Genomic DNA, 27,062 nt, shown 5'->3' with positions numbered 1-27,062 from the left:
TTCTTGGATGAGATTGACAGATATGAGGCTGTCAGGTTGCTTATTTGCTTACGACTTGGCACTCTGAGAATCATTTGCAGTTTCAATCTCATTATTTCCTCTTTTTCACGTACAGATGCATTTTTAGTAGGACAGGTTGAACCTCTCTGGTCAGGGACTCTCTGCTCTCCTCTTCTCTGTGGTCCAGCAGGATCATTGGATGTTGCTGGACCAGAGAACCCTGAGAGGCTGGCAGCATGGAGTGGAACCAGGAGCCTGGTGGCTTTGGAGCTGACTGTGGAACAGTGGAGCCCCAGCAGCCCTGGGGCAGTGAAGCTTCGGCAGGCCTGGACCAACAGAGCTGTGGCGGCCCTTGGCAGCAGGGCAGTGGAACCCTGAAGGCCCCAGGTCAGGCAGCAGAGTCTTGGCACCCCCAGGGCAGCTATAAGAACTTAGAGAAGTTTCACATTTAAGGCAACAGTTCAAATACTGTTTCCATCATTGGGATGATAAAATCATGTGCATTGCTAACATTTATTGTTTCATTTTTAATTAGAGATATTTTTATATAGTAGAAAAAATCTGGATGCATCTTATTTTTGTGTAGGTCATTTAACATGTATAATTTACCACTACTCACTTGAATTATATTTGAGCTGCTGTGCTAGAGCAGTTCCCAAACATTTTCATACTGTGGCCTGTAACTGTAGATAGATCTTAAGGGTTTACCTCCTAAGCATGACCCTACACTCTGGTAACTACAGTGTTTGGTTTTATGGATAAGTAAAGACAATATTAAAGGGGCATTGTGAAATAGTTTATTTTAGTGCAGTCCGTTACATCTCCATATTTTGTATCTGAACTATTTATTTCTTCTCTCAAGATATCTCTTGATACTGATTCTCCCCTATTACCAATGGTTCTCATAGATGTAATTTCTCCCAGGCATGTTTTGTTTTTGTGTGTGTGCTACCCTCTATTTTATAGTCTCCATAAGCTTGGTCACTACTGTATATACACCAACAAAACATCCAGCAGAGACATAAGTAAAAGAGTGTGCAAATAAGATCTGGTTTTGAGTTTGATTGAAAAGCTACTTAAAATTCTGAGAATCCTGAACAACTGCTCAAAAACTGGCAGATACAACACAACTGTGATCAGAATACCTCTGGAGGACTACATAAGTCTGATCCTTAGCTAATATTTTGAAAATCACTTGTGACCCTATTGATCCATGTTGGCAACAGAGCAGAGTGCATGGTTACATGTCTGTGCCTAGGGACATGCTTAGACATTCCCAGATGAGCATGGCAGACTATGTCCATTCTCTGCTGAAAGCTAAGAACTTGTTGATTGTCGTGGTTATTGCAGGATGTATATATGGAAAATATTTTAAGAGTTATTTCATATGAAGAATATTATGTTCCAAAGCTGCTGGGAGTGAAACCAGTCACCTTAGGTGGTGTGGCTTTCAGAGCTAATGCTGTCAAATATGAGAAAAATTGACATCTCTTGACTCAGCCTCTACAAATACTGGCAATCTTGACAGGTGCTTGGGCATTTACAAATCACTAAAGAGCCCAAGAAAAAGATGGTTATGAAAAACGACTATATAATAGAAAGGAGGGCACAAGATGGTATCCATTATAAAAGCCACACTGACAGTATGAGTAGCTAATGAAACATGGATCCCAGCTCTCCTGATTAGACAAGCTTTATAGGCAATATTGGGTAAGAAATATTTTATTAGACAGGAAAGGAAGTTGTATAGATGCTAGACTTCATTTTATATTTCTATATAATCTGTAACCATATGTTTCCAATTCTTGTATTTGTTTCTCTTTGAATTATCTTAAGCTATATCAGATAAACTTCTGTTTGGTTTCTTCTATACACATGACTAAATGCTGTGTGCTAAGGTCAGTGTTGTATTAAGGAGTAGGAGACTTGTGAACTGGGAAGTATGGGTTCCAAGTAGGCAGCAAATCTGTATGCATTGTGGCTATCCAGAAGTTGAGTAACCTGAGTATGTAAGCACAACAAAGTAGATCGTACAAACAGGTTGGAGTACCCGGTGTCTCAGGGCCAGATCAGAGATCTGGTGGATGTGTCCAGAGATTTAGTCATGGATTGTCTCTCTTCTGCCTTAACTGACTTACTTGGGAGGCCTAAGGACTGGGATGTGGAATTGCTATCCTACAGCAAGAAAGAGTGGGGCTTGTAAAACCTGGAGTGCTTGTGTTGCTAGCAACTGGCAGTTTTGGGCAAGTTTTGCATGGTGAGAACAGACAAGGCTCCCTCATGCTTTAGTCAGGTGTTGGTTATTCATCCTCTATTCCTAAGTAACCCAAAGTGTCACACTACTGTCTGTCTTCAAATTTATTAATGAGTGTTATTGTAGTATCAAGATCCCACAGTCGGTACCAGGCCACCATGATGACACATGCTGTGTAAAGAAATAAGAGAAAATCACTACCCTAAAGAGATTGTTACTTAGAGGATCAAGAGATAAAAATCTGCTAATCTCATTTATGTACCGTAAGCTATGTGATCTGATCAGTAGTTTCTAATATCAAGCTGCACATTTAGGGTGCGTTTACACTTTATCCATAGCTCAAAATAAGCTATGCAATTTGAGTTACACAAATTGCATAGCTTGTTTCGAGTGAATTTCAAAATAGCTTATTTGGCACTGTCTACACAGCACTTATTTCAAAATAAATCGCTATTCCAAAATGTCCCTTACTCCTTGTGGATTGAGATTTACAAGAATGTTGGAATAGTGAGCCCATTATATTTTGAAATAATGTGAACGCTCAAAAGACATGGAATAGCTATTTTGGGATACATTGAGTATCCCAAAATAGCGCTACAATGTAGACGGAGCCTTAAAGAGTAGTCCTGGGTAGTTTTATTTATTTTAGTTATTGTTGGAAATAATCAAGGACCCTCTGGATGCAGGTGAAAACAAGCAGAGGATTTATTATACACCAGCTGATGGAGTGACACACTGGGGTTACCCTGGTGAACACTGGTTAATTCAAACAATACAATAGGTTATATAGTCAGCAGGTGGATGGAGGAAAAATGATTTGATAGGTCTAGCAGCAAGACGAAATGAGCACATAAGCCAATAGAACTACTAAAGATTACATAATATCTCCGCCCATTGCAAAGTAACAACTCATTAATTAATATACAGGTAGTTACTGTTCAAATGCCAAAACATGTCAGCAAAACAGTAATAACATTTTAGTCTGCATAGATGATGATGTTTTTATAGCAGGCGGGTATGGCCTTGAGTTGGTGCAGCGCTTGGTTCTCAGGCTCATTATCTAGGAGCGATACAAGACAGCTAAGCACATTTTATGAATGTTATCTTCAGCAAAATGTGTTACGTTACCAACTGGGGTTCTGTCTGAGTGTTTTAGAATATGGTTGCTATGGTGCCCAGGGTCATCTTACTGTCTGCAGCTCTTATCCTGACTGTGGTGTTCCCATGTCTAATCCCAGGATGCAGTCATGCTGTTTAGGGGCCTATTAGCACATCCAGGCTGCCTCAGTTTACCCTACAGTTATTGCATTATATAACATCTATATGTTATTCCCTTAGGAAGGACAACTAGAAACAAAAATGATCAATGCTGGTTTGCCATATGGGTATGAATATCTTGGCAATACCCCAAGATTGGTTATTACTCCACTTACAGACAGATGCTACAGGTAAAACTACAAATTAGTGAATGTGTTAAAGACATGAATTTATGTTACTGAACTAATTTGAGACTCCAGAATAGATGTCTCCCAAAATACAATGGATGATTCTACTTTATTACTTCTTTCTATTGTTCTTTTTAGTCAAGATGATAGGCTATGCTTTTTGTTTATTAATTAAATCAGGGTATGTGTTAATATTTGATTGTGGTATAATTCACCTTTTGAAAGTCTTTTGAGAACACATAGTCTATAGGTTCCGGTTTTAAAGAACAAATGTGCTCACAAAAGTAACTATAAAAATGTCTGTCTCTCATTCAGCATTTTTCCTTTATGGCTTCAGGTCATTTCTTCTTGGACCTAGGTATTCTAAATATTACTGTGATGAGGGCCTTATAAGTACAGTGAAAGCTTTGTTATCAGGTGCTCATGAGGAATGGGGGTTGCCAGTTAGTTGAATGTGCAGGATAACAAAGCTTATTGCTCTGCCCTTGCCCCCTACTGGAAAATCTGCCTTCGAACAGCTTAACGCAGGCTGAGGAGAGAAGAAGGCACCTGCTGATGATGTCAGCCGACAGAGCTGGCTTTCAGAAGTCCCACAACAGCTGGCTGTGGGGGCAATACTGTTTAACAAAGTTTTCCGGATAACAGGTGTCAGATAACAAAGCTTTCATTGTACTTAGTGATTTTACTGAACAAAAAATATATTTGAGACTTTTTACTACTATAATCATTTCACAGCTAATATAGCTAAGGAAAAGTGTGTTAGGTGCTATTTTGCCCTGCAAATCAAAATAAACAGAACAAATTTGAGATTAAAAATATTTTAATCCATTGGTATAATGTATTACATCACTTTTCTTTCTGTTACCCCATTTTATGTTATAATATTGAGATTTGGAAGGTTACTAGAAAGAAACAGCATTTTGAATTGTGAGTAGATTACTTCATATATGGCTGTAGTGTTAGCAATTCCAGAACTGTAGTAAAGAATATTTTGGAAGGAATTCCAGTAACATTTTCTGGATTTATTTCACATGTATATTTTCATTGCTTTGAAGCACAGACATTGAATAGCTGTTTAAGTTTCCTGTAAATGCTGGAATAGCTGGAAAAAAGATGTGTATTACCAATGATAGTATGGAAAATGGCACATTTTCATCAACTGTGGGGTTTTTTTTCAGAACCCTGTTTGGAGCACTTCACCTTCATCTAGGCGGTGCTCCTGAAGGTCCTGCTGGAACAGGAAAAACTGAAACTACGAAAGATTTAGCAAAGGCTGTAGCAAAGCAATGTGTGGTTTTCAATTGTTCTGATGGATTGGATTACCTTGCATTAGGAAAATTCTTTAAGGTTTGGAATAATTTCGATGGCCATATTTTCATTTACACTAAAGCCTTTTTATTTCATTCTGGCATGTGAAATGGTATTGCACATAAAATTGATCATACTAGGCTAGACTAGTGGCCCATCTAATCCAGTGTCTTGTCTTCTGACTGTGACCAATGCCAGATGTTTTGAGTGCTCAGTTGCCTGTTGTCAAGCCCCAGTTTCTTGCAGGGAGAGGTTTATGGACACTTGGAGAATAGGATTGCATTCCTGACTACTTTCACTGAAGTTCATGGTAGACCTATCTTCCATGAATTTAACTAATTCTTTTTTTTAACCTAGTTATATTTTTGGCCTTCAGAAAACCCGGCAGCAAGGAGTTTTGCAGGTTGAGTGTGTGTGAAGAAGTACTACCTTTTGTTTGTTTTACACCTTCTGTCTATTAATGTCGTCAGTTTATGCCAAGAACTTGTATTGTGAGAAGAGGGTGTAAACATAATTTAATTCACTTTATAGCTACTTTACACTGCTAAAAAGATGTAAAATCCAATGGCTAGTTCAGGCTAGGGATGTAATAGTCTAGTCGATTGACAGATTAATTAATAAGCAAAAGCTTATAAGTTAATGCTATAGACAACACGCATTTCCCCTCACCCCAGGAGTAATTTTATTAGCGGGCTGGCCAGCAGCATGTCTCAGTCCAGGACCTACCTCTTCTGTGGCTATGCATTTAAAGTGTATTAGGAGTAGTTCCAGTTCGTGGTGGGTCTGGGAGCTCCGGCCCCACTCCTGGACGGGGCTACTGCAGTGCAGGGTGGCAGGCAGCTGGTCCACGAAGGGAGCTGGTTTTTAAACTGGCTCCCCTTGTGAACCAGCTCCCGCCTGGCACCCTGCACTGCTGCCTCTGGAAGAGAGGCAGCAGTGTGGGGTGTCAGGGGTTCCCCAGGAGTGAGGCTGGAGTGTTCTGGATGGCAGCCCCGCCCCCGGGGCCTATAGAGTACAGGCAGTCCCCGACTTACGCGGATCCAACTTACGAACGGGGCTTTCTCGCCTGCTTCCATCTTTTAAGTATAAATAATTAGATGAATTCTGTAATCCTTAACTAGTCAAAATTCTGACTGCAGTCACAAAAGGTTACAGAACTGGCTCAACAGCTTTTTGTAATGAAATCAGAAGGCTACCAGTTACCCTTTTAAGAAAATCAGATTTAGTAAATAGCTGGGAAAAGTTCTTTCAGTACACAGTCTACTATATATTTGAGATAGTTTGTGCATCTGACTGAGAGTCCATTAGTTCAAGAACTCCTCCTAAATTCCTCCAGCAAATTTGGAATGAAGATTCCTCTTATCATAACTTAAAGCAACGTCAGAGTCTGGTTGCGCCAGGACAATGGGATGTGCGTGGAATGTGATTGTTTCCCTTCAGACAGAAAGGGAGGGCTGTGATAGCAGGGACAAATATGCTCATGAATGACCACAGTGAGGCAACAAGTGCCCCAGACCCAGGGAGCAGCCACTAGCTTGCAGCATGGCCTCTACCACCCAGACACCCCTGGGGAGCAGTGGCACAGGCTGGCCACAGGCAGAAGACATTGGACAGGTTTCTTAGTCCCCTTCATCCCCAGTCCGGCTGCGGGGAGAAGCTAGTGGGTGGGCAGTCCCCCCCCCTTCCCCAGGCCAGCCCCTGGGAATATGTGGCTCCCTGAGGAAAAGCAGACCCATTGTAGCTGGAACTTGCTTCCTTGTCCAAAATAGTCAAAATATGCTGACCTTCACAATTTGATAGGTGTTTGGCTTAGATTGGGATATTGTTTCATTTGGTTGTTTTGATTGGCTGACAAGTTAATATCTTTTACAGTGTAATGCTTCTGGGAGATGTTTCTATATGCATTGTGAATTTGCTTCAAAGGGGTAGCCGAGTTAGTCTGAACAGGATAAACTTAAAAAAACCCCAACAAATAGTATGGTAGCACTTTAAAGACTAACAAAAGATGTAGATGGTATCATAAGCTTTCGTGGGCACAGCCCACTTCTTCAGATGACCCAAGTGTTGCATGTCTAGAACCAAAATAAATAGCTCCAGTCATCTGAAGAAGTGGGCTGTGCCCACAAAAGCTCATGATACCACCTACATGTTTTGTTAGTGTTTAGAGTGCTACCATACTATTTTGTATTGTGAATTTGGTTAGTTGTTAGCATGTCCAAAGCTTGTGTATGGTCATCTTTGTATGATGAATATATATGAATATAGTCATCAATGTAAATACATATTTTTACTTATACATCATTCAGGTAATCCTTACCAACTCAAAACTCTGACTGCAGTCACAAAAGGTTACAGAACTGGCTCAACAGCTTTTTGTAATGAAATCAGAAGGCTACCAGTTACTCTTTTAAGAAAACCAGTGGTTAAAAACATCATTCAGTGGTTTTTGTTACATTGAAAATAAATAATGAATATGAATGAATAGTTTGTCTGTTGTACCCTTCTAGGGTTTGTTATCTTGTGGAGCATGGGCTTGCTTTGATGAATTTAACAGAATTGATTTGGAAGTACTCTCTGTTGTTGCTCAGCAAATTCTTACTATCCAAAGAGGTAATTTATTCCTTTAGTCACATCTTCCATGCTAAATATGAATACAATAAGTAAGAGAGAGTAGAATTTGACTAGTAATTAAAGTTACATTAATTCTCATTTGTCCATAGGTATCAACACAGGGTCTGATTTACTAGTATTTGAAGGAACTGAACTGAGACTGAACCCCACGTGTGCTGTCTTTATAACCATGAATCCAGGTTATGCTGGACGTTCAGAGCTTCCAGATAATCTTAAGGTACTGTATAAAATAATTAAGTAATTATTACACTTTTAGTTTCTCACTTTTGAAGTAAATACAGAAGTAATGCTCTCAAATACATACTTTACTAAGACTATTTAACCAATTAACCTCTACTGTTCTTAACTCATTCTTACCCATTATTTTTAGCTCCTTCCTTGAAAAGAAATAAAAAGAAAAATTAACCTAAAAATTAGAGATAACATAATAATTAGAATAATCATCAATGTCAAGAGATAATTTAGAGAAGGATCTAATATGTACAGATGGAAGACAATGGGGGAATCAATTTTTATGAAAAAATGTTGGTTTTGAGAAAAAAATTTGTCTCAGAGCAGAATCACCAAAATCATGACATTTCAGTGGAAAAGGATTTCAAGAAAATTATCCTGCAGGAGAGCAAAAATGGGATTTTCCAGATTCCCAGTTGCCCTCTAGGAAGGTATTTCGTTCACTTGTGAAATTAACGCGTAACTCCTGGGTTTATGAGAGAGGAGCTGCCTATCCCCCATAGCTAATAGAAAGTCAGGGAATCACAGCTCCTGGCATTGTGCCTCCATGGCTTGGAGCAACAGGGGAGGTAAGAGGGAGACTGCCATGGTGCTGAGATTCTCCTTGGCTAAAATAATGGGCAGGTAGGGAAGCAGAGTGTTTGGCATAGTGCCTCTTTGTCCCTAGGGTGGGAGGTGGAGAGACCTGCCTGTGTTTTGACCAATGTTTTGTTGAATCTGTTATATATTTGGGTAACCATTTTGTTTTTATTGAATTGGTGTTTTTCACTGAATTGACATTTTGTTGCTAATTTACAATTCAGTGTTGTGGTGGAGCTCGGGGTGTGCCCCCTGGGTCCTGCACTTCCTGGTGGGCTTTTGTGTGCCTCAGAGGTTTGCAGTGACCCTGCTACTGCCTCTGTACCCTGTTTCATGAGCCATTTTTATCATAGGCCACTATCTAGTTTGGAGGGAAAAAACTCCTCTATGGTCCAAAGTCCTTTCCCCCTGCTAGCAGCCCACTGGCCTAGGGGAAGGTTTGGGGGCGTAACCCGGTCCCATCAACTTACTCCAGGTTCCAGCCCAGGGCCCTATGTGGCAGCTATTAGGGGGCTCTTGCCTTTATCCCCACTAAATAGCAGCCCCTTTTTGGGCCAGTTCCCCAACTGCTCCCTCAGTACTTCCTCCCTGGCATCTTGAAGAAAAACTTCTGCTTGCCACCTGTAGTTTTTGCTTCCACTCTGCTTCCTGTTCCCCTCAGGCAAGACAGGGGAAGGAGAAGAGGGCTGGACTGGAGAAGTCTTTTATAGTGGGCCAGCAGGCCTTTACTGGCGGCAGTTGTTCCATCTGTGTTGCAGGCCATCTCCTAATAAGTTTCAGGTGCCCGCCTGACCAGATGGCTGAGCAGCAGTCTCTGGCATGCTATTCAGGGAACATAAACCCTCACACCCAACTACTCGTATAACTGCCCTCCACCACACTTCTGCAGCCCACTGCCTTCAGTTTGCCACAATGTATTAGCAGCTCTTTTGAAGAAGAAACAAAATATTTAAAAGGAAATTTTGCTGCATATTTTGCTTAGTCCAGAATGCTGAAAATTCAGAAAGAGGAACACTTCACCTCTCATAAGATGCAAATGATATTTGTAAATAATGAGTTTTAAAATAGTTCTTGCTGGTGGTGGTTACTTCCCTGAAAGGTACTTGATTGTTATACAGGAAGCCTGAGTGTTTATGTGAGGGACTGCAAACCAGTTTCTATTCTGTGCTTTTAATAGCAAGTTAAGAATCAGAAATAATTTTACTGTTTACTATATTTCAAAAACCTTGGTTTCTAAATATAAACAGGCTTTTATTTAGTTTGAGGATGGATGCCACTTTAGTCTGTGGGAGCCAATTGGGAAATCCACACTGAAATTAAAGATAGTTTTACTATTGATATCCCTGGGGTTCAGTACTTCAGTCCACGTGTTCTTCTCCGAAGCAGGAAGATACGAATTGTAAAGTAAGAGACAGATGTTATTCTGCATGTCACTGTTGGTTTCATAAATAATATCATGGTAACATGATGTCAGAATCAAAGAGCTATGTGGGTTGTGGAATTTCTCTATTAAGCTATCTTAAAATCCGTGTTAACATCCAACCAGGAAATATCTAGGTTATTGCAGGAGGTGTTGGAGTGTGTCCATGGGTGTCAGGTGAAAGCCCAGCTGGGGAAGGCAAAACCCAGCCCACCCCTTCTGCCCGAGGCCGTGCCTCTGGAGACAAGCCCTGCTCACCCCTCGCCCGATCTTGCCTGGTCACATGGAGAGCCCCCAGCCTGGCACTTCCCAACAGCCGGGGAAAACTGCTACCACACCGTGGCCCCACTTCCCCCACCCCCGGCAGCCAAGATGCTGAGCTAGGCTGCCTTCCTCAGGGTTGGGGGAAGCCAGGCTGCTGCACCACAGTTCCAGCCTTCCTCAGGGTTGGGGGAAGCCAGGCTGCTGTACCACAGTTCCAGCCTTCCTCAGGGTCGGGGGAAGCCAGGCTGCTGCACCACGGTTCCAGCCTTCCTCAGGGTCGGGGGAAGCCAGGCTGCTGCACCACGGTTCCAGCCTTCCTCAGGGTCGGGGGAAGCCAGGCTGCTGCACCACGGTTCCAGCCTTCCTCAGGGTCAGGGGAAGCCAGGCTGCTGCACCACGGTTCCAGCCTTCCTCAGGGTCAGGGGAAGCCAGGCTGCTGCACCACGGTTCCAGCCTTCCTCAGGGTCAGGGGAAGCCAGGCTGCTGCACCACGGTTCCAGCCTTCCTCAGGGTCGGGGGAAGCCAGGCTGCTGCACCACGGTTCCAGCCTTCCTCAGGGTCGGGGGAAGCCAGGCTGCTGCACCACGGTTCCAGCCTTCCCCAGGGGTTGGTGGAAGCTGGGCTGCTGCACCTTAGTTCTAGCCTTCCCTGGCAGTGGCCCCAGCCTTAGGCAGTCAGTTATATAGGCAGTTTTGGGAAGGGTGTGCCTTCCCTTGCCTACAATACTGACCGCCCATAAGTGTGTGTCTGGGGTTAAGAGTAGTGAGTTGCTACAGAAACCCTAGGAACTGGCAAATCAGGGGAGAAAGCTGAGGCTTATGTTTGTTACTGAAATTTGAGTTACAGATAATTTAGGTTAGCAAAAAGGAATAAATTTGGAATATATGTAGTGTTTGCAGATTCTTTTCAAAGCAGAATAGGAACTTCAAATTCTTACATGTAGTGTTAGAATGGGATGAAAAAAATTCTATGCAGGAATGGAAAGTGAAAGATGTCCTGACATGCCTGATAGAACAGTAAAAACAGCAGTAAGTTCATGGCATATCAACAGATCTTGATCCTATTTAGGAAGGAACACCAATAATATCAGTAAATCCAGTCTATAGCTCAACTATGACATTGGCAGCAGCTGCTTCAGAGCTTGATAACCCAGTTTTACAAAGTACTATAGTATAGTATGTTACTTTGTCTGATGTGATTTTTAATGCTTTTTGATAGGCTCTCTTTAGAACAGTTGCTATGATGGTTCCTGATTATGCCATGATTGCGGAAATTGTCTTGTATTCCTGTGGTTTTGTTACTGCTCGACCTCTATCTGTGAAAATTGTAGCTACATATCGTCTATGTTCAGAGCAATTGTCTTCCCAGCATCATTATGATTATGGAATGAGGGCTGTGAAGTCAGTGCTTACTGCAGCTGGCAACTTGAAGGTAAAATATTTCTTCCATTTTCTTTGGAATCCAGTATTTGAATAAGAAAATTCTGTTTTATGTTCATAGAAGAAGAATTTGTTCATGCTGTTCCATACATTTTCAAATAGGGTTTTTTTCCGTATGAGTCTTGTCAATGTCAATTGTATAAATAGCTAAACCCAATATGACTCTTAAAATATAGGGGAGTCATATATATTTGGGTATAATTTTACATATCCTGTGGGCATTCAGGATACGTCTAAACTACATGGCTCCATCGACGGAGCAATGTAGATTTGTTTGTTCGGCAAAAGGAAATGAAGCCGCGATTTAAATAATCGCGGCTTCATTTAAATTTAAATGGCTGCCCCGCTCTGCCGATCAGCTGTTTGTCGGCAGATCAGGGCAGTCTAGACGCTCCCCAGCCGACATAAAAGCCTTTTATCGACCTCCCCGGTAAACCTCATCCTACGAGGCATAACGGGGAGGTCAATAAAGGGCTTTCAGGTCGGCGCGGGAGCGTCCAGATTAGTGCGTTGAGCCGATAAGCTGTTGGACAGCTCAGCGTGGCAGCCATTTAAATTTAAGTGAAGCCACGATTATTTAAATCGCGGCTTCATTTCCCTTTGCCGATCAGCCTAATCTACATGGCTCCATCGATGGAGCCATGTAGTTTAGACACACGCTCAGAGACTAATCACTTTTTTTTGTGCTTGTACAGCTCTCAAAACTAATGGGAATTGCATATTGATTGAAAGCAAACTATACTTCTATGTAAGTATAGGCAGGCATTGCTGATTGTTATGCTAGCTGCTGTCCTTACAAATTTCATGGATCTTTGTTCATGCACAATGAACTTGTCCTATAACAGCAATGCCAGATTTACTAGTTCAGTCCACTTTTGGTACTGTATTTTCTGGCGTATAAGATGACTTTTTATGCTAAAAAACATCCCCCAAAAATCGGGGGTCATCTTATACGCCGGGTATACAGGCAGTCCCTGACTTGCAGGTACGAACGGGGCTTTTCTCGCCCCGGAGGACACAGACTGCGGGACCTCGCGGTCCCGCTGCCCGTGTACTCTGGGGCGAGAAAAGCTGCTCTGCGTCTCCCTGGTCTGCAGACCAGGAAGACGCGGAGCAAAGCCGCGGAGGGGCTCTGGCAGCGGGGCAGCCCAGGCAGCCCTGGGATGCCCCGCTGCCCGAGCCCCTCCGCGGCTTTGCAATGCCTCGGGGGAAGCCGGCAGCGGGGCAGCCCAGACGCGCCGCGGCTGTCCCGCTGCCGGCGTCCTCAGAGGCTTTGCTCCCGGTGCCTCTGGTCTGCTGGGGACCGTCTCCAGCAGACCAGGGACACCGGGAGCAAAGCCGGGGAGGGGAGGGGCGCTGGGGCGCTGCCGGTTGGCCTCTTAAAGGGGGGTAGTCTTATACGGCGAGTATAAGACAAAAACCTATCTTTTAACTTATACGCCCAGTCGCCTTATACGCCGGAAAATACGGTAGGTTCTTTTACCTCCTATGCCTACAGAAGACTCTAAACCAGTCTTACCTTGATTTGATGATGCATAGGGGAATGAGACTTTATTCAGTTCTATTCAATGTTATGTATCCTGCCCACCTCACCATTGTATCTGAGCACCAGTCTTGCATTAAGCAATGTGACTAAAAACTACCAAATGTGACCTTGTTTTCATCCTCACCTCAGAGGGAAAATTGTGTGTGCAGTGTGAAGTTTGTCCTTAGAGTGCTTGCATATATCCATTTCACAATAGGTGTGTGTGCATCATGTGTGCTGTTGCCAGAGATTTTTCCCTCAGTGGTATCTATTGGGCTGGCTCTAGCACTCTCTCCAGTGATGGAAGCAGGAAGGAGCACTGAGCATTTAGTTCTTTCGAAGGAACTGCCTGTCACCTTCTAGAGGCAAGCTGGCCCTGATCCCATTGTTGTTGGGACTGTCTCTGGTCCATTCCCTATCTCTCGATCTTCGATACCATAGGGAAGCAGAGAGGGGCATTCCTGTTGTGGTCACTGAGGAGGGATTTTTTGTTGGAGTCTGAAGGGAATCCCTATGTGCCACCGAAAGATCACCTTCAATACCCAATCTTTGTGCCACCAGACTACGTTGCAGTTTCCACTGCTGGCACTTCTCCAGCATAGCCATAGCCTATTCAGTGGTCATACTGGAACCGTTGGGGTTTTCCCCTAGTACCAGGTCCTCCCTACCACCATTCCTATCACGTGGCTTTGGAAAGGTGCACTTTTGGTTCTTTCTGCTCAGTACCACATCCTGACTCCAGGTACTGACATTCAGGATGTGGCGCTTTTGGATGTCAGTAAGACTGGGGAAGAGGAAGGAACATCTCTCATGCAAGCCTCCTCCTCCTCCCCAGACGAGGATGTCTCAGGGCCCAATATCTCGCATCTGCAGGATGACTTCAGGGTGCATCAGGATCTACTGAAGCAAATACCAGCTAACCTGGGGCTGGAAATTGAAGCACTTAAGGAAACTTCCCATAAACTGATCAATATTTTGTCTTCAGCAGCTCCTTCCAAAGCAACTTTACTCATTAATGACATATTGGGTCCATTCAGGGTTCCCTGGCAAACTTCTCAGCACCCTCTCCCAAGAAGGCATAAAAGAAATATTATTTGCCAACAAATGGATTCAAGTACTAGTACTTGCACCTCCTCTCAGGTCCTTCATTATGTCAGCAATCAACAAGTGGGATAGGCAAGACCAGACAAAAACTATCCCAAAATAAAAAAGATTGTAAAAATGGTAGAAAGGTTTATTCAAATGGTAGCTTTCAACTGCGTATCTCCAACCTGCAACCCTTCCTGTGAAGATATAATTGCAATGTGTGGGATGCTTTGTCTAATTCAAAGAATCTTTGCTTCAAGACTTGAAGCAGGAATTCTTTGAGTGGTTGCTCATGTCCATTTGAATCAGGTGTGCACACCACGTGCACCGCGTCTCCGGAGCGTTTTCCCTAGTGGTACCCGTAGCGCTGGCAGCGCACCCCCTGGAGTGGTGCCGTTATAGCGGAGCATAAGTACCTCTGCCGGCCTCCCCCTCCTCAGTTCCTTCTTACTGCCTGTGACGGTCATTGGAGCGGATCTCTCTCTTAAAGTAGTTAATGGTTCCCGTTTCTCTTAGTGTAGTATTTGTAAATAGTTATAAATAGTTTTAATTAGTTAGATAGTTAGCGAGTTCTTTGTTTTCCTCCACCCCTTCGGGGGTGAGGAATGCCAGGGCCACAAGTTCTTGTGGATCACCATTCTGTTCCTGATCCATGCAAACCTGATTTCACAAGACCCAGTCAGTTGCTTCATCCAAACCTTGCCTCCCTTCATGTGATGGCAAGGGTGAGAAGCAAACCTGTTTAGAACAAGGTCAACAGGTCATATTAAGTAGAATGAAACAGCCCATTAGGGCTATCTGCTTGGCAAAATGATATGGGTAAAACTTTGACATCTCAGTGAGGTCCTTCTCCAGTTTGTTCTTCTCTGTGGGCCATCTTGCTCCATCTGAAGCAGCAGATTTTGGCCCTTGACTCTATCCAGGTGCACTTAGCAGCAATCTCAGCCTTCTACATGCTAGTGAATGGCAAGTTAGTGTTCTCCCATGAGATGACACTTTGATTTTTCAGTGGTCTAGACAGACTCCATGGAACTTTAAGCTGATTCTGTCAAAGTTCATGAACTCTCAGTTTGAGCCATTAGCATCACGCCTTCTACTACTTCTCTCTTGGAAGATCACATTTTGGCAGTGATCATCTCAGCCAGAAAAGTCTCTGAAGTCTGGGCCCTTCTGTCAGAAACACAGTATTTTCAAGGACAATTCCATCTGGAACTCCTGGTAAAGATCATAGACTCATAGGACTGGAAGGGACCTCGAGAGGTCATCGAGTCCAGCCCCCCACCCTCAAGGCAGGACCAAGCTCCGTCTACACCATCCCTGACAGATGTCTGTCTAACCTGTTCTTAAATATCTCCAGAGAGGGAGATTCCACCACATCCCTTGGCAATTTATTCCAATATTTGACCACCCTGACAGTTAGGAATTTTTTCCTAATGTCCAATCTAAACCTCCCTTGCTGCACTTTAAGCCCATTACTCCTTGTCCTGTCCTCAGAAACCAAGAGGAACAAATTTTCTCCTTCCTCCTTGTGACACCCTTTTAGATATTTGAAAACCTCTATCATGTCTCCCCTTAATCTTCTTTTTTCCAAACTAAACAAGCCCAGTTCATGAAGCCTGGCTTCATAGGTCATGTTCTTTAGACCTTTAATCATTCTTGTCACTCTTCTCTGTACCCTTTCCAATTTCTCCACATCTTTCTTGAAATGTGGCGCCCAGAACTGGACACAGTACTCCAGCTGAGGCCTAACTAGTGCAGAGTAGAGCGGCAGAATGACTTCGAGTTTTGCTTACAACACACCTGTTGATACAACCTAGAATCATATTTGCTTTTTTTGCAACAGCATCACACTGTTGACTCATATTCAACTTGTGGTCCACTATGACCCCTAGATTCCTTTCCACCATGCTCCTTCCTAGACAGTCGCTTCCCATCTTGTATGTATAGAACTTATTGTTCCTTCCTAAGTGGAGCACTTTGCATTTCTCTTTATTAAACTTCATCCTGTTTACCTCTGACCATTTCTCTAACTTGCTAGGGTCATTTTGAATTATGTCCCTATCCTCTGAAGAAGTTGCAACCCCACCCAGTTTGGTATCATCTGCAAACTTAATAAGCGTACTCTCTATCCCAATATCTACATCATCGATGAAGATATTGAACAGTACGGGTCCCAAAACAGACCCTTGCAGAACTCCACTTGTTATCCCTTTCCAGCAGGATTTAGCACCGTTAACAACAACTCTCTGACTACGGTTATCCAGCCAATTATGCACCCACCTTATCGTGGCCCTATCTAAGTTATATTTGCCTAGTTTATCAATAAGAATATCATGCGAGACCGTATCAAATGCCTTACTAAAGTCTAGGTATATGACATCCACCGCTTCTCCCTTATCCACAAGGCTCGTTATCCTATCAAAGAAAGCTATCAGATTAGTTTGGCATGATTTGTTCTTCACAAACCCATGCTGGCTATTCCCTATCACTTTATTACCTTCCAAGTGTTTGCATATGATTTCCTTAATTACCTGCTCCATTATCTTCCCTGGGACAGACGTTAAACTGACCGGTCTGTAGTTTCCTGGGTTGTTCTTATTCCCCTTTTTATAGATGGGCACAATATTTGCCCTTTTCCAGTCTTCTGGTATCTCCCCTGTCTTCCATGATTTTTCAAAGATCATAGCTAAAGGCTCAGATACCTCCTCTATCAGCTCCTTGAGTATCCTGGGATGCATTTCATCAGGACCTGATGATTTAAGATGATTTAATAATTCCTTAGAAACCAGACTATTTTCATCACAGTCTTTTTCCTGGAGCCTAACAGGAACTTTGAAGAATGGTGGCTTCATTCTTTGGATGTTAGGCATGCCCTTGCCTTTTGAAAACCACAGAACTCTTTGTAGCAGTAGCAGAATGGATGAAAGGGCTTCTAGGTCAACCCAGAGGATCTAAACGTGGATAATCATCTGTATTCAAGCTTGCTACAACCAGGCAAATGCTCAGTTGCAGGCCATCCTAACTACTCACTCCATAAGAGCTCTTCAGCATTCCTCATGCAAATGCCAATCCAAGATATCTGCAGGGTCACAATTTGTTCAATGGTGCATTCCTTTACATCCCATTATGTCATCGAATTAACCAATACGACACCAGATTTAGAAGAACAGTGTTGGAGTCATCATGTCCATGAACTCAAAGCTCATTTCCTGAGGTACTGCTTGTGAGTCACCTAACATGGAATGGCCATTAGCAGGCCCTAAAAGAAGAAAAAGGGTTAATAATCTTCCATGGCTCTAGAGGACACTAGAGCTGGCCCAACAGATACATGCACACTCCTAATGTGAAATCAAAATGAGCACCACATCTTGTGCATAAATTGTGCAGGCACAACGTAGGTGTCCATGGTTGTAAATTTGTTTTTTAATATTTTGCCTTAGTAACATGCTTATCTTTTAAAAATCTTCTACATGTATATCCTAAAACACAAGAAAAAACAATAAATAACCTATGTATAATGGTTCAAAAGAGAAGTACATATATATTCACTCTAAATTTTTTTATAATTTAATAGAGCTTTTTACAGTATGGGGTTGTAAGAATGTTCACTGCATTGAATGTTTTAACTTTACCTGGCAGGATAGTAAGTTACCCATATTTGGAGGTAATTGGCACATATCCCAGAATGCATTTTCCAATACAGAAAGAATGTGAAAGTCAAATTCATATTGTCACCTCTCAATAGAATGTTAAAGCAATATGAAAGCAGATTGGCAGCCAATTCCCAAGCAATAAGATCAGTGCTGGATTGTAAAGGCTTGATGTAAGATTATAATCCAGCTCTGGGTTTATATAGTATAGTCAGTGGACTTGAAACCTACACTGAATAATTGCAAAAAGGCACAACAGGAATCAAGCTGTAAAACAAATTTATAATTTCTGAAACTATAACATTAAATTAAAAACATATGTGCATCAGTCGAATTTTCTTTTTAGCTGAAATATCCATCAGAGAATGAAGAAATTTTGCTACTAAGATCCATTATAGATGTAAACTTGCCTAAGTTTTTGTCCCACGATTTGCCACTTTTTGAGGTAAGACGCTAAAGTATTTGTAGTAGTGTAATAAGATTTTTTATGTTTTCTCATTGATCTAACTAACATAAAGTCAGGATCTCAAAAAAATAGTCTAAGGAATATGTTCATCGTACCTATGAGCAATTTACAATTTAGCCTTAATGGTTTTCCCCTTGGCAATGCATTTAGTCCTCCTCCTCCTTAGAAATGCTGCTTCTGGTTTTAATAATTTAGACTAATGGAAGGTGACAATGAAATTTTCCAAATGTAAATGATAACATAATAATACTTTATACATACTTCTATTCAAGGATTTCAAAATACTTTACAAACAATCATGTGAGCTAAGTAAATAGTAGCATCCCCATTTTTAGATGATGAAATTCATTGTTTCACCATGTAATGTATGGAGAAGAGAGTCAAATAGATCCAGTGGCCTAGATTCTTTCCTGCCCTGATGATCTTGGTGCAGGACTATGTTGGGAGAAGCTGTAAATTAGCTGTAACCTGCTGCCTGATTCTCAGCATGGAGCTCTTGTGCTCCTATGTTGTGGAAGCTGTTCTGTTTTATACAAGCTATCTGTGGTCCCTATGGGATAACACAAAATGAAAATTAATAGAGTGCACAAGCACGTATGTCTCTATCTGTGAGATGATTAGCATCAGCATAGAGTTGCAGTTGGAGCAGACACAGACTATAATGCTTTTTATGCCAGCTGAGAGCCCCGCTGTTTTGTGGGTATTCTTATCTGGCAGGATGAGGAAGAGAGAATCTGAGCTAATATGTAGTAGTAAAGTGAGAGACTGGTGCACACACAGAAATGGATATTTGTGTGCAATTATTCAAAGTACAGATGAAAATATAATTGTATCTGCTTATGATAAGTGTATGTGTCATTTTGAAGAAGCATTTTCAGACTTTGGTCCATAACAGTTACTTCTGTATTTTAGAATGAATTAAAAGGACAGAGACATTTTCAGGGTAGGGAATTCATGGAGGTATGAAAATGTGATAGAGCCACTTATTTTAGGAATTTGGGGACAACACTGGTAAACTGAGGCAGAGAGAAAATATATTTTTCTTAAACTTCAGTTATCTAAATCATAAAATTCAAGGGCACAATATTATAATATGTCATGGGACGGCAAGCAGGATTCTTTGTAACACATGATCAGGAGAGCAAGCAAAGGAGATGGCTGACTAATACAGAGGGAATGTGAGGAAGCACCTTTCAAAGGAAAGGAGCTTTTCATCTTGGGTGAAGCTCGATATCTCAAATCGTTCTCCTGGTAGGAAATGTGATTGTTTTTAAGTGGAAAGCTTTCATCTTCTCCCCTAAGATTCTGCTGTGGTTGAGTTGGGAGGGAAAACTTTTCTCTGTCAGCTTTTGATACTACCTGCAAACTACTGTATATTTATATTATTTATCAGGTCAGGATGATATCTTTGTTGATTCTCTGACATCAGTGATTATCCATGTTCTTGGTCATGGTGACAAAAAGAGGGCACAATTGCTCCTTTTTAAAAAATAACTAAATATGATGTTATTTAAAAAATTGTGACTGCACATAAGAATTCTAAAAAGTCTCACGGGGAAGCCATGTTACTCTGTAACTTTACAAATAATGAGTAGTCCTATGGCAGCATAGAGACTCACAAACATATATGGTATCATGAGCTTTTGCCCATGAAAATTCATGATACTATATATTTTTGTTAGTCTCTAAACTGCCTCAGGACTAAAATACTAAAGTTTGCCAGTAATCATCATGATTATAATTTCTGAAATAATAGTGATAGAAATGTAGCCGTGTTACTCTGGTGTAGCTGAAACAAAATACAGGACTATGTACAGACCCACTTCCTCAGATCAAATAGTGGAAGAAAATAGTCACAGCCATATATACCAAAGGATACAATTAAAAAAATGAACACATATGAAAAGGACAAATCACATTTCAGAACAGAAGGGGGATGCTGTGGGGGGGGGGGGAGGGAAGGAATGTGAATGCCTGTGAGTTAATGATATTAGAGGTGGGGAAGGGTAGATGTCTGTGAGTTAATAGTAATAGAGGTGATAATTGGGGAAGCTATCTTTGTAATGGGTAAGATAGCTGGGGTCTTTGTTCAGCCCCCTGCGGAGAGTGTCGAATTTTAGCATGAATGCCAGTTCAGAGGATTCCCTTTCAAGTGCAGATTTGAATGTCTTCTGAAGTAGGATGCAGCTATCTTACCCATTACAAAGATAGCTTCCCCAATTATCACCTCTAATACTATTAACTCACAGATATCTACCCTTCCCTTTTTAAATTGTATCCTTTGGTATATATTGCTGTGACTATTTTCTTCCACTATATGATCTGAGGAAGTGGGTCTGGCCCACGAAAGCTCATCATCTAATAAACCATCTTGTTAGTCTTTAAAATGCTACATAGTCCTGTATTTTGAAATAATAGTGTTCTCTATGAATTAATTTGACTAAACTTTACAAGTTGACATTGTCTGAATGAAAGGATTGCCTGCATTGTGTTTTTTGTTTGTATCTTAAATATGTTCAATATCATTGTTGTTTTTCTTCAGAACTATGAAGTACTAGAAGTAAAAATGCATTCAAAGATTACATCCTGAATATATATACACATTGCAAATCATTCTTTGGCAGGGCATTACTTCAGATTTGTTTCCTGGTGTGAAACTTCCAAAACCAGATTACAATGACTTACTAGAAGCAATCAAAATGAACTGTGATGCTATGAACTTGCAAATGACCGATATGTTTGCTGAGAAAATTTTACAAATATTTGAAATGATGATTGTGCGTCATGGTTTTATGATAGTTGGAGAACCATTTGGTGGAAAAACATCTGCCTATCGAGTTTTGGCAGCAGCTTTGGGTGACTTATGTGAGAAGGTAACTAAATGCTTTGTCAGATATTTTTGATTAAAATAGTTTGCAGAGTAAGCAAATGTCACATATTCAGTAATTATTCAAGAAAGTATTTGGCAGAATACATGCGCACTAGTAAACTTGCAGTAAGGTAGAGTACATTTTTGAGAGTATATAATGCCTACAGGAATAGGAATGAGGAAAGAAAACTTTGATCAGTATATGGTGTCAAGATCGATCAGAATGTTAGATTAGACAAGTCTATCGTTGGTCTTTTTAATTGCTATTACTTCCAAAATAGGCTTGCATTCTTCTACAAAAGGTTCTTTTTTGTGGTTAGGTGCTACTTTTCCCCATATAGTTCCTTATCCTATAAAACTTTTGCTTCATATGGGGGAACTTCTATTTTAGCATATAATTTTACAGTAATAGTAATTAAATTCTGTCTTATTCTTTCCTTCCTATTTCTGGAATTCATTGCTTACTACTTTTTATTTGTGATGAATAAGGAGAGGAGCTATGCAGCAGAATGAGAATTTTCTTGAGAATTTTCTTTCTGTTAGCAGCTGTTTTCCCCACCCATCCCATCCTTGTAACTGGCAAATTACTGGAATAAAAAATGGAAATTTTTTTAAAAGAAAGACGTACATGTACAATTACCTTAAGGCTAGTCGATATAAATTTAAGTTGCTTTTTAAATGCTAATAAAAAGTTGGATCTTTCTTCCTCTTTGGAAGAATTGTTTTGATTGACTAGAATTGAGGGTGGAGCTTATTTTTGGAGTTACCAGCAAAAACATTGGACTACCTCTGAATTCCTCAGGTGAGAACCATTACCTATTTGTGGGGAATTGGAAGGGAAACAGCTATACCAGGTATGGAATATGTCCTTTACTTCAAAATTCTGGGTTTTGAAGTCCCTATCCTAACATTCTTCTTTATGCATTGTTTAATTAGTAGTAGTATTGTATTTGACAAGCTCTGAGCTGGCCATATCTATGTATTTATAGTTAAATACTGGAACAGATATATTTTATTACAGTTAGGGTGTGTCTAGACTACATGCCTCCGTCGACAGAGGCATGTAGATTAGACAGATCGGCAGAGGGAAATGAAGCCGCGATTAAAATAATCGCGGCTTCATTTAAATTTAAATGGCTGCCCCGCTCTGCCGATCAGCTGTTTGTCGGCAGATCGGGGCAGTCTGGACGCGACGCGCCAACAAAGAAGCCTTTCTTGATCGGCACAGGTATGCCTCGTGAAACCAGGTTTACCTGTGCCGATCAAGAAAGGCTTCTTTGTCGGCACGTCGCGTCCAGACTGCCCCGATCTGCCGACAAACAGCTGATCGGCAGAGCGGGGCAGCCATTTAAATTTAAATGAAGCCGCGATTAAAATAATCGCGGCTTCATTTCCCTCTGCCGATCTGGCTAATCTACATGCCTCCGTCGACGGAGGCATGTAGTTTAGACGTACCCTCTCATGTTTGCTAGATATGACGAGTCAAGCCATTTCATAAACACATCCAATATACTTTTTTTCCTTTTTTTAGAGTAGTGATTCCTCAAACTGGAGCATGCTGCTTCAGGGGGCCTGGAGGAACTTTGTTGGGGGCTAGTCTGCACAGAGGGGGAGGGAAGAAAATGCCATGCTTCCAGCCCTGCTCTGCCCCCCAGCGCTTATCAGCCACCAGGGCCATCTCCAGCTCTAGGCCAAATCCATCTCTTGTCTTACCCCTTCTTCTCCCCCAGCCCTGCCCAGCTCGGCCCCCGGCACAGTTCAGGCTTTAGCCCCAGCTCCTTTGCCATTCCCAGTTCTGCTCCTGCTCCATCTTCAGTCCAAGCTCTGCTGCTAAGGAGGCCTTGCTTATACAGCAGTGCCGGGAGTCATACAGATTCTGTTAATGGCAAAGGGGGACATGACTGGAAAAGTACGAGCACCACTGGCTTAGAGGAACAGCTTTGCCTGATGTTCCTTAAACACTTGGATTGACTGACTCACAACAATTTTCTCCAACTCTCTCTTAGGGGAAATTTAAAAAAAGAGTGTGCCCTGGTAAGTTATAATCCAATACAGACTGCTTGTTAGAAAGGAGGAGCAGTAACATAAATCCTTACTGAAATAGTTGGTTCTCTATTGAAACAGTAAAGTAAAAATGTCTACATTTTACAGTTCACAAAGGGAACATAATCAATGAAAGATGTTTCTTTTCATAGGGGGTGGGCTAGTAAAACACTTAAACATGAATGAATTCCTGACTCTTGATTCATAAAGAAAAAACAAATTAAAATAGATAACACAAATTAAACTCTGTATAAATCAAATACATTTTATTTTTGTGTGTCTAGGGGCTGATGGAGGAAAACAAGGTTCAGATCACTGTTATAAATCCAAAGTCTATAACCATGGGTCAGCTGTATGGGCAGTTTGATCCAGTCTCACATGAATGGTCGGATGGCATCCTGGCAGTGAGCTTTAGAGCATTTGCTTCTTCCTTGGTATGCATAAGAGTATTTTGTGAAAATAATTCTATGATAGATACACAGTTTTGACATGTAGGGGTTGTTTATGCCTTGTATGCACAGCCTGTAATGAGATACCCATTGCTACACACCTTTATAGCAGCTTAGTACATCCTAAACAGCCAGGCTTGGTCATGCTAAAAGGAGCAATCTTTGTGCTCCCCTGACTCTAAGTGCAGGGGCTGTAGTTTGGCCTGGCTTGGCATATTCCTAGCACAGTAATTCTTGCACTCCTTGTGTAGTACTCCAGTGGAGGCTTCTTGCAGCATTTCCCTTGGTGCACATCTGTGTAGTAAGGAAGAAATTGTTCCTAAAAAGTTACTCTGGTGTTTAGGAATGTTAATAGATATTATATAGGGTCATTTTATTCTGATTAATATATAAGCCTTGTACAGTGGTATCCCTTAAATGTTGGCATTTTTACAAAATCTCGTCTTTTCTCCTATACTACTGAAATACGTGGAAGTATTACCATTGACTTCAATGAAAATTGCTTTAATGATCTTTGCAATAACTACAGTAAGAGGGTGATCTGGCGCATGAAGAGCAGGTTACTTATATGCCATATTAGATTCTGACTCTGTATAAACTTAAGCATATTTGTAACATATTGAAGTTGATAAAACTACTCATGAGTCAAACTATACACATGTAAGTGTTTACAAAAGTGGGCCCTTTTTACTTCCCTATACTTCCCACAGGGAATATTGCTGATGTCTGTTTATACATGTTGTGTAATATCTTATGGGCCAGATTCTACACACTTTAGGGCATGTCTATGCTAGGAATCTATTTTGAAATAACTAAATTCGACTTAATAACTCCCGATTTTACAACATTGAAATAATGTGTCCCCACTATGGGGAAGCCTTGAAATTAGTCCGAGACAGGCTCAGTTAATGTGGACATGCTACCTGACGTAGAGCCCTAAGAAGCCCTGGGGAGTAATTAGTTTGAATTACTCTGAAGAGTAGTTATTTCGAAATAGCTGCACCGTAGCATCCACATTAATGTTATTTCAGTATAACTATTTTGAAATTATTGTTATTCGCTGAGAAAAGCAGGAGTACAGGTTTCAAAATAAGCGATCCATTATTTCAAATAGTGGGCTTGGTAGTGTGGATGTGCTGCGCTTATAAATTTGACCTAATGGGGGTTATTTCAAAATAAAGTCCTAGTGTAGATCAGGGCTTAGTCATGTTCAATATAATTTACTACTCAAGTAGTGCCATTGATACCTGTGTAAAACTGAAAAATTCTTACTCATGCTGTGTATCACCAAACTCTGATAGTAGGCCAACTGATTCAAGATGCTGCTTATCTTCAGTAAAGTATCAGAATCTGGATCACTTTGACTACTTGAGGAAAAATGTACTCCTCAGCTTAAGTAAGAGTGGCAGAATGTGTCCCAATGGTAGCAAGCTTTTAAAGATCACTACAGTATATGTTTTAAAAAGTTTAAAGACTAGAAAATATTCATTTGTTTATTTTCCAAAAATTATTTGTGACTACAACAGGCTTGCTCTCAGCACATTTTCAGAGAAATCATATGTGATGGGTCAGAACTCCCTAGGTTGGGACTGTTACCTGATATATTGAGACCTCACTGAGCCTGCTTTTCCTGACAGCCTAGGCACCCTGTAATCTTATCTTGCTGAGCCCGACTCTCCAGCCTGCTTCAGCACAGAGCCAGGGACATGGCTACAAACCTAATGCGGGAGACACAGATTGTAAGCAGCATAATGTGAGACTTCCCAGCACTTAAGTATACAGCCCCTCTGGGTGCTGAAATCTAGATAAATCCATTTTATGCTGTATAGAGATCTGTACAGTATAAGCTCATGAAATTTGCCCTCTCTCTCAACACAAAGAGAGACATGTACAGATTCCTTGCCTCTCCCAAGGTAACAGTAATTTGCACTGGGTTTATTAATGAACAAAAGTGATTTTATTAAGTATAAAAGGTAGGATTTAAGCACATAGAATAAAGTAGAGTACTAAGCAAAATAAAACAAAACACGCAAGCTAAGCTTAATATTCTAGAGAGACTATTTATATGTAATAGCTCATCCTAAAAGTTGCTCTTCAGTGTATTAATAAGATTTGTTCTCATCATAGCACAGGTGATAAAGGACACTCAGGGCATGTCTACACTACAGCATTATTTTGAAGTAACTCACATTATCTCAAAATAACAAGGTGAGCATCCACATAACAAGCCTGTTATTTTGAAATTATTTCAAAATAAAAGGCTTCGTATTTCAAAATAATAAATCCTCATTTCATGAGGAATAATGCTTATTTCAAAATTGCTATTTCAAAATAGGGTAAGTGGATGGTGCATCTGTGCTTATTTCAAAATAATTGGCCTCCAGGGATTCTCACAGCTACCCTGGTGGCCACTCTGTCCACACCCATCAAAACTCTATGGTTTCCCTTCCCCTGCATCCTTTAAAGGTGCAGGCAGAAGGGAAAGTGCTTGTGGCATTACACAAGTCCTGCGCACACTATGTCACCCAGCAGGACCCTGCACTGCTCTTCCCTGCTGTAATGAATGACCTCAGTGCTCCCTCTGAGCCCCCGCACAGGTGCCAGCACACCGACAGCCACCTCTGAAGCCCTGGCCAGAATGGAAAAGGGCCCTTTCCTTTCCTGGTGCACTGATCCTGCATCTCATAAAGATCTGAGGAGAGGAGGCTAACTTCCAGGATCTCCGCACCAGGCGCAGGCATGCTGTTGTGTACAGCTGAATGGCTGCAATCCTGGTCCTGAAAGGCCACATGCACACATAGGAGAAGGTGCGCATGAAGATAAAAGAACTGAAGCAGGCTTACCCCCAGGGCCAGGGAATGAAGTTCTCAATCCGGAGCGGCATCCCAGACCTGCCACTTTTATGAGCAGTTGGATTGCATCCTGGGAGGAGGGTTGGTTCCTCCCCACATCCTTGTCTTCGACTTTGGCCTGGAGATGCCTGTCATCAGCTTCCAGGAGGGTGGGGCTGTGGAGGAGGAGGAGGAAATCAGCCAGAACACAATGCCCACCAGCTAGGTGGTCATAATCTCCCTGGAGCTGGTACCCGGCCCTCCCCCTCAGGATGTCTCCCAGGGTTCAGACGAAGCCTGAGGAGGCACATCAGGTGAGTCCTCTACCTTTCCCTATCTACACATGGGGTGGAAGCACATCAGTTTGGTGCAGACAGCCCCATGAGGCTGCCACACAGGAACTTGTTGCTTCTTCTCACAAGGTTCCTGAAGAGGCCTATCTGACTGCGGATTCCATTATGGGACACCTTCTCACCACACACAGTAGTGCCGCACACAGCACAGGCTCCTGCCTGCACTCTTGGGGCAGCATTTGTTCCCAGTCAAGTGCAGCAACATGGAGGACAGCAAGC

The 27,062-nt window shown here is 41.7% G+C and overlaps 1 protein-coding gene across 5 annotated transcripts in view; it reads left to right on the top strand.

The window, feature by feature from the left end:
- Positions 1 to 27,062, top strand: part of DNAH7 (dynein axonemal heavy chain 7) — a 244,255-nt gene that overhangs the window by 90,557 nt on the left and 126,636 nt on the right. For all 5 annotated transcript variants that reach the window (XM_075934216.1, XM_075934215.1, XM_075934214.1 and 2 more), the window contains 8 exons: positions 3,593 to 3,702; positions 4,878 to 5,046; positions 7,515 to 7,617; positions 7,728 to 7,855; positions 11,351 to 11,563; positions 18,179 to 18,277; positions 20,923 to 21,171; positions 23,495 to 23,644. In XM_075934216.1, coding sequence (XP_075790331.1) covers positions 3,593 to 3,702; positions 4,878 to 5,046; positions 7,515 to 7,617; positions 7,728 to 7,855; positions 11,351 to 11,563; positions 18,179 to 18,277; positions 20,923 to 21,171; positions 23,495 to 23,644 — 1,221 coding nt within the window. The remainder of the gene's footprint in view (positions 1 to 3,592; positions 3,703 to 4,877; positions 5,047 to 7,514; positions 7,618 to 7,727; positions 7,856 to 11,350; positions 11,564 to 18,178; positions 18,278 to 20,922; positions 21,172 to 23,494; positions 23,645 to 27,062) is intronic.

The sequence above is a fragment of the Pelodiscus sinensis genome, chromosome 7, assembly GCF_049634645.1.
Source record: "Pelodiscus sinensis isolate JC-2024 chromosome 7, ASM4963464v1, whole genome shotgun sequence".
Classification (NCBI taxonomy): Eukaryota; Metazoa; Chordata; order Testudines; family Trionychidae; genus Pelodiscus; species Pelodiscus sinensis.
Note: the sequence above shows the minus strand (reverse complement) of the source record. Positions and strands in the feature narration are given on the sequence as shown.